The 8207-nt window shown below is 39.7% G+C and overlaps 1 protein-coding gene across 1 annotated transcript in view; it reads left to right on the forward strand.

The window, feature by feature from the left end:
• Positions 1-634: 634 nt before the first annotated feature.
• The window catches only part of KRT25 (keratin 25), a 14475-nt gene continuing 6902 nt past the window's right edge, over positions 635-8207 (forward strand). Inside the window, exons 1-5 of the mRNA XM_027873294.1 lie at positions 635-1107; positions 2354-2436; positions 4136-4292; positions 6633-6794; positions 6919-7044. Coding sequence (XP_027729095.1) covers positions 685-1107; positions 2354-2436; positions 4136-4292; positions 6633-6794; positions 6919-7044 — 951 coding nt within the window. The 5' untranslated portion in view covers positions 635-684. The remainder of the gene's footprint in view (positions 1108-2353; positions 2437-4135; positions 4293-6632; positions 6795-6918; positions 7045-8207) is intronic.

Genomic DNA, 8207 nt, shown 5'->3' on the forward strand with positions numbered 1-8207 from the left:
ATAGATTAGACTTGTTCAGTTTTGCCCTACAGACAAGGTCTGATAGCTAAGGGTGGAAGTTAGGGAAAGATTTAAACTTGATACAAAGAAAGCCTTTCTTAGAATTTCAGATATCCAAAGGTGTCTGAAAGTGAAATGAGTTGTCTTGAAAGGTCATCGGTTTCCCTTCTCTAGAGATCACAAAGCAGGAGTTGAAAGTTATTGGAGATATTTTCAAGGTCATTTCTATTCCATCAGATGTCAGGCTGAAGTTCCATCTAGCTCTGAGTTTCTTCGATTCTATGAGACCATGAAGCCAAATTTTCATTCTGCCCTTGGAATGATGACTTTAAGCTTCCAAAAATCATAAGAGAGGAATTACTCATCCAAAATTAAAAGTATAATAATAATCTGCAATGCTCCACCCAAAACCATTTTGGAGATAACAACCAACCTAGGGGCAACCACCCACCTATGGAAATAGACCCAACAAAGTTATTTACTAATTATGAAAACAAAAAAGCATCTAATTAGGTTAACTTGCTGAATAGGCAAGCAGTGTTTTACTCTTGGTAGGCATAATTCAGGCAGAAACACCCTAAGGAATTGGCTATAAAAAAGGCAAACCAAATAATTTCAAACACCAACACTCTATTTGGACTCCTTGACTACACAAGAAGGCTCTGCACACGCACTCCATCAGCCATGTCTCTTTGTCTTTCCAGTGGTACCAGGAGATCTTGCTCCCGGCCCACAACAGGTTCTGTCAGGCTCTCTAGTGGAGGGTCAGTCTTTGGGAGTGGAAATGCATGTGGGGTGCCTGGCATTGGAAGTGGCTTCTCTTGTGCTTTTGGGAGCAGCTCCACTGGAGGAAATAGTAGCATTTCCTGTGCTAGCTTTGTGGGTAGTGAAGGAGGGCTTCTCTCTGGCAATGAAAAGGTGACCATGCAGAACCTTAATGACCGCCTGGCTTCTTACCTGGATAATGTGCGTGCTCTGGAAGAGGCAAATGCTGATCTGGAGGAGAAGATCAAGGGGTGGTATGAGAAATTTGGTCCTGGATCTTGCCGTGGTCTTGATCACGACTATAGCCGATACTTACCAATAATTGAAGATCTTAAGAATCAGGTAAGAAAATAATTTGGAGTTATTTTTATGAGACCCTATTGTAATGAAAAGAGTGATGAATTTGGACTCAGAGGACTTTGGATTCAAATCCCAGCTCTATACTTAACTTCTCAAGGTCTCACATTCCCCATCTTTAAATATGACCAAATGGAGACAGCTTGGTGCAGTGAGTGGAGACATTACTGGACCTAGAATCAGGGAATTGGAATTGGAATCCAGCCTTGGACATTACTACTGTTACCTTGGGAAAGTCATTTAATTTCTTTAGAACTCGGTTTCCTTGTCTGTGTAAAAAAAAAAATGTGGGGGGGGGATAATAATAGGACTTACCAGGGAGCATTATTTTTTGGATCAAATGCAATTTTATATATATATATATATATATATATAATATGTATATATATACAATGTTTTGCAAACTTCAAAGCTCCATGTAAGTGTAAGCTATAACTTCCTTTCCAATTAATACAATAATAAATGCCTGTTGAATTCAATTGAGTTGATTTCCAACTCTAGATCAATAATCCTGTTACCCTTTATTTCAAAACAAAGTCATAGAATCTAGCCAGAAAGGTATTTTGGGAGGCAGGGTTCTAAAAAAAAGTTAATTCCCTTTATTGTTTGGTTGTTTTCCCATTGTGTCTGCCTCTTTGTGACTCCATTTGGAGTTTTCTTGACAAAGATACTGGAATGGTTTGCCATTTCTTTCTTCAGTTCATTTTATAGATGAAGAAATAGGGAAAACAAGATTAAGTGACTTGCCCAAGGTTATACAGCTAGCAAGTTTCTGAGGCTAGATTTGAACTCACGAAGATGAATCTTCCTGACAACAGACACGGCAACCTGTCCATCGTACCATCTAAGCTCCCTTAATGCCCTTACTAAAGTTTAAAAACAAATGAGGAAACTTTGATATAACAACAAACATAACTGGTTGTCATCAACTTGAACTGATTAATCCATCATGAAAATGTTTCCTAGTGATCATATACCTTTATTCTAATTTTGATGATTATTTTCATCATTTTAACACATGAATGGAAGAGATTTTACAGGATTAGAAGGCCTAGATGGGCTGGCATTTGCACCAATAGAAGGAATGTCCACATTGATATGAACCTGAGTACTCCATGAGAGAAGTGAAGTCCTTCCATTTTCAATTCAAGAAAGGGAAAAACTATAGAATTTTCGATAATTACCCATGCAACAACATTGTCAGAATATTGTCAACCTTCCTATTTCCTAGATCATTGCTTCAACTACCAGCAATGCCAGTGCTATCCTACAGATTGATAATGCCAAGCTCACTGCTGATGACTTCAGACTGAAGTAAGTGTGGGGAAAAGATATCCAGGAGTAACCGAAACCATCAAAGTTAATCACCTTGCTGATCCTTTCATTAAATATTTCTGGCTGCATTATTCCCAAATTTTACAAAAGTTAAAATTTGCAATGTATATAAAATAAGGATACTCATGGTATACTCATAGGATCATAGGGCCATAGGTTCGCCTTAGGAACCATGAAGTCCAACTCTCATTTCAAAAAATAAGATAAATATAAAAATAAAATCCAACCCAACCCGAAAAGTATTTGTTAGGTGACTACCATGTGCCAGGCACTAGTGATCCAAAGATAAATGGAAAAATAGTCCCTGCCCTCAAGGAGTTTACATTCTAATGGGAGGATAAGACATATACACAGATAAATAAGCATAAAATGTTTATGGGAGAGAGTACTAACATACCCTTTGAGCAATCTCAAGGACAAATCTTCATCTTTTGAGATCATACGTGATTTTAGGAAATAGCCAAAAAGTCATTTGGAGTCAATCACAGAAATGAGGAAGAGGATATTGTTGTGTCCTGTTTCCAATTGTATCTGGCTCTCTGTGACCCCATTTGGGATTTTCTTGGCAAAGATACTGGAGTGGTTTTCCATTTCCTTCTCTAGTTCATTTTGCAGATTAAGAAACTAAGGCAGCATTAAGTGACTTGCCCAGGAGGGTCACAGAACTAGTAAATGTCTGAGGTTGGATTGGAACTCAAGAAGATAAGTCTTTCTGGTTCCAAACCCAGTGCTCTATCCTTTGTGCTGTCCTGGGGTAGATGATACTAGCTAATACCATTTGTGAGGTGTGGTGTGAAGAGTCCTAGGTTTAGAAGATCTGTGTTCAAATTCTGACTCTGCCACTTAATAGCTGCTTGACCTTAGGGAAAGTTGCCTTCCCTCTCTGGGTTTTAGTTTCCCCAAAGGCAAAATGAGGGAGTTGGATAAGATGACAATATCTAAGGTTAAAAAAAAAACTTGAAGCCAACATAGAATTAGTACAAAAAGCAAATGGGAACACTAGCTATTTAGAGGGAGAGGGGAGGAAGAAAAGATTTCATGTAGGAGATGGAATATGAGCTGAGCCTTGCATGCATCTAGGGTCACTAACTGGGTGGTCTCCTATAGTGGATAGGGTGCTAGACTTGGAGTCAGGAAGAACTGAGTTCAAATCATGCCTCAGACAATAGCTGTGTGACCGCAAGAAATCAATAAACATTTATTAAGCACCTACTGTGTGCCAGGTACTATGTTAAATGCTGAGGATACAAAAAGAGGCAAAAGATAGAACCAGCCCTCAAGGAGATCATAATCTAAAGGAAAGCCACTTAACCTGTTGGAACTTCAGTTTCCTCATCTGTACAAATAAGGGGGTTGGACTCGGTGCTGTCTAAGGTACTCACCAACTCAAAATCTATGATCCTATAAGAAGCAAAGGTGAGGAGGGAATGCGTGTCAGGCATTATTTTGGAAGTGCAATCTGTGGTAAACAGCCAATCATGTTCATTGGCTTTGGGGAAAAGAGACAACTTAAAACCCCAATGCAGTACATTCACCTTTATGAAAGCTCCTATAGCTGGAAATGTCAGGATAAGGCTACTGAATGTACAGGACGCCAGCATTGGATGCCCTTTCCTTTGTGGTTAAGAGTTTCTCCAATCCATCCCAATGTAACACAAATTCTTTAATACTTATTAAGGTTTGAAAGTGAGCTGGCTTTTCATCAAAATGTTGAAGCTGATGTTAATGGGCTGCGAAGAGTCCTGGATGAGCTGACCCTATGCCGAACGGACCTGGAGATTCAATATGAAACTCTAAACGAGGAGCTGACTTACCTCAAAAAAAACCATAAAGAGGTAGGAATTCAGTTTCCTAACTACCTTCTCCCTCTAAAAGACAGGCTACTTATAGTGAAATATAGTGTGAAGTAGCTTTCTGATGTTATGGCAATGCTACTGACCCATTGTCCTTAGGGCATAAACTGGTAATGGTTTGGGGAAACATTATAGTACAGTGAAAAAGCACAGGATTTAAAATTGTGAGGACCTGTGTTCAGATCCCCATTTTCCCATTCTCTTTTCCTTCACTACCACTTACCACTTGTGTGAACTTGGCCAATTAACTTCCCCTCTCTGGGCTTTCGGTTTCTTCATCTGTGAAGAAAGAGGGCAGGATCTGTTCTAGCTCTAAGTCTAAGATACTATGATCCTATTCAGGGGATGGGTCAATGTTTTTTTCACCTAGTCCCTCATGCAACCAGGGGTTCCTACTTTCCACAAGGAGAGCAATAGTTCTAGCTTGCAGTTCAGAACTTTGATTGAGAGAACGAAAATGAATAACCTACATGTGGGTTAGACCTTTAATCTTAGTCTTATCAGCACTGTGCTCTCATCCAGCAAACTATCAGTCATGGAAAGAATAAACTTACCAAAACATTCAACATGAATTCCTGGATCACACTGGGTGCTTTGGGAAATTAAAATAAATGTAATATTGCATTCAATTCAAAGGTGTGATGTTATTCTAAACAGCCCCCCTGAGATTGTTGTTTTACAGTCATTTCAGTAGTGTCCAACTCTTGTTGACCCCATTTGGGGTTTTCTTGGCAGAGATACTGGAATGGTTTGCCATTTCCTTCTCCAGATCATTTTACAGATGAGAAAACAAAGACAAACAGGGTTAAGTAACTTGTCCAGGGTCACATAGCTAATATGTGTCTGAGGCTGGATTTGAACTCAGGCATTCCTGACACCAGACCCAGTATTCTATCTACTGTGCAACCTAGCTACCTGTGGCCCATATGTGGACCCTGAGATACTTCACATTTATTCCAATAATGCCACCATTACTCCAAACTTTTTGGAAACTCCTTTTGAAATAGCCTTCATGTCAATTAACGAATCAGTCTCATTTTTAGTCATGCTCTAGGTCTGGTTGAAGACATTACTATTACTGGTGTTATTTCTAACACCTTCAGTTACCGTTAATTTCTTTTCATAATGATGTCTTCCCCATCTGTTCTGCAAATCCCACATCCTTCATCCTAATTAGTGTGACCCAATTGCATGCAAGTGGTGAATAGCTTAAAATGAATTTAGGTTCTAGCTGGGGAATAAATTTCAGTCTCTTTTTGCAAGGAAATCTAATTGATGACTTCTTTAAGAAGTTATATTCTGGAAAAAATTAATTTGTATAATTTATGACCAATTTATTTCAGAGCTGTTCATATTCCAAACCCCAACAATGCAGAGATTTCTTAAATTTGAGCTTTAGTGAGGTTAAAAGTATGTCATAATAATAGGTAGCATTTATATAGTGTTTTAATATTTGCAAAATGCTTCATAAATATTATCTCATTTATATCAGCACTAGTCACTGAATAAGGTAAAGCATGGTTGAAGGAATGAGGCATATTTAACCTGGATACAAGGAAATTAAGGGAAGGCATGATAATGGCATTGGAATATCTTAATGGGTTTTCTAATGACAAAGGACTCTGAAGGATACAACTCTGCACAGAATAAGTATAGTGGAGCTATGGAGAATAACTATAACATCTAGAAAAGAGCAGGGAAGTTGGGAGTTGGGAGACTTGGGTTCTAGTTCTGGCTCTCATTCTATTGAGCAGTGTGAATTTGATCAAGTAATAACAATAACGATGATGATAAATATGTGTATAGTGCTTTAAATTATGCAAAGTGTTTTGTATATATTATTTTATTTGATCTTCCTGACAATCTCAGGAGATAGGTGCTATTGGTATGCCAATTTTATAGATAAGGAAACTGAGGCACAGAAAGTTTAAGTAATTTTCCCAGGGTCACACTGAAAGTGTCCGAGGCAGGATTTGAACTCAGATCTTCTTGACTCCAAGGCCAGCATGCCATATATATACACCACCTTTTCAGTTGTTTCAATCACGTCAGACTCTTTCTGAGTCCATTTGGGGTTTTCTTAGCAAAGTAATACTAGAGTGGTTTTTCATTTCCTTCTCCAGCTTATTTTACAGATGAAGAAACTGAGGCAGACAGGATTAAGTGACTTGCCGAGGGTCACACAGCTAGTGTCTGAGGCAGAATTTGAACTCAGGGCTTCCTGACTCCAAGCGCAGCACTGGGCCACTTAGCTGTCCCTTTACACCACCCAAGTGCTTCACTTTGTCTTCATATCTGAAAGAAATGCCTTTCTGTTCCTAGGAGATGCAAGCTCTCCAGTGCGCTGCTGGTGGAAACGTGAATGTGGAGATGAACGCTGCCCCAGGGGTGGATCTGACCCTTCTGCTGAACAACATGAGGGCTGAGTACGAGGACCTGGCTGAGCAGAACCGCAGGGATGCTGAAGCCTGGTTCAATGAAAAGGTTGATCTATTTGGGGTTGTTTTTTTTTTGTTTGTTTTTGGTTTTGTTTTTGTTTTTTATGTATCTGGCGCTCCAATAATAGCCACAGAACTAAGACTTGACTGTCTCTTCCGTGGTGTTTCAGAGTGCATCTCTGCAGCAGCAGATCTCGGATGATGTTGGCGCCACGACATCAGCGCGGAGTGAACTGACCGAAATGAAACGCACCCTCCAAACCTTAGAAATCGAACTTCAGTCCCTCTTAGCCACGGTAGGACATGGATGACTTCTCAGTGGTCTCGGTGATCATTTTCAGAGTTCTAATTAGCTGGGCAAGCAGCAGCAGCAGCTGCAGTGAGGGGTAGGCTGGGTAGGCTCACCTAACGTGCTGCTACCCAAGAGCGGGAAGCACGCCTGAGAGGAGATGATTGCTGCTGCCACCATGTGAATAGGGCAGACAGAGGAGCAAGCATCCCCAGAGTTGCTGTCCTACCTTCTAAAGTATATACAGTGGTACAAAGCTCTGCTCATCCCTCCCTAGGTATGGCTTCCATCATTATTTTTACATCACTTAAAAATCAGCTAAAAAAAATTCAGCTTTCTGTCTTTCTTCTCTCCCCATTCCAATCTACTTTGGCACACGTATTAATTATGCTCAAAATCCTTCGGTGACTCTCTGTTGCCTACTAAATAAATACAGACCCTTTAAGACCCTAAACTATCTGATGCCACCTTGCTTTGCAGCTCTCGCTTGTATTTACTCCCCACAACGTACCCTAATTAAATATTTTCCATGTGCTGATCAAGGTGCATAATTTCCTACTTACACTATTTCTTAAGTCTGGATTGCCCCACTCTGAGAAGCCTTCTTTGACTTTTTCCTCTTTTACGTGTGTCCCAAGTTAGAAAATATATCTTGCATTAGCAATTTTCTTGCAGCTTTCCCATGTAATCAACTGGTTGTTTCATATTACAGTTTTTCATCTGTTTGATGCCCTCCCTCCCCACACCTCCGACTATAGTATAGGCTTTTGATTGGCAATTTCACAAAGACAGTGACCCTGACCACTGACTTTTTTGCCTTCCTCCAGAGCATAGCATAGTGCTCAGCACAAAATCGTACTTTTGAAAATCAAATTGAAAAGGATAGTTCCTCACTATTTGTATACATGGATAGAGAGGGATCTATGATTTCCTCAGCACAGGGTGGGAACTCCGTCCACCAAAGCATGTCACAACCATCTGTAACTTGACAGATCAATCATTGGAAGCTGCCTGAGGCATGTAGAGATTAAGCAACTTACCAACAGAAAAACATGAAATGAAGCAATCAATAGCCCTAGACTTAATAATATGCAGCAAGCTATATTTTTTTCCAATGGAGAGGAAGAAAGAAAGAAAGAAAGAAAGAAAGAAAGAAAGAAAGAAAGAAAG

Source organism: Vombatus ursinus, unplaced genomic scaffold (genome assembly GCF_900497805.2).
Source record: "Vombatus ursinus unplaced genomic scaffold, bare-nosed wombat genome assembly UNPS02014801.1, whole genome shotgun sequence".
Lineage (NCBI taxonomy): Eukaryota > Metazoa > Chordata > Mammalia > Diprotodontia > Vombatidae > Vombatus > Vombatus ursinus.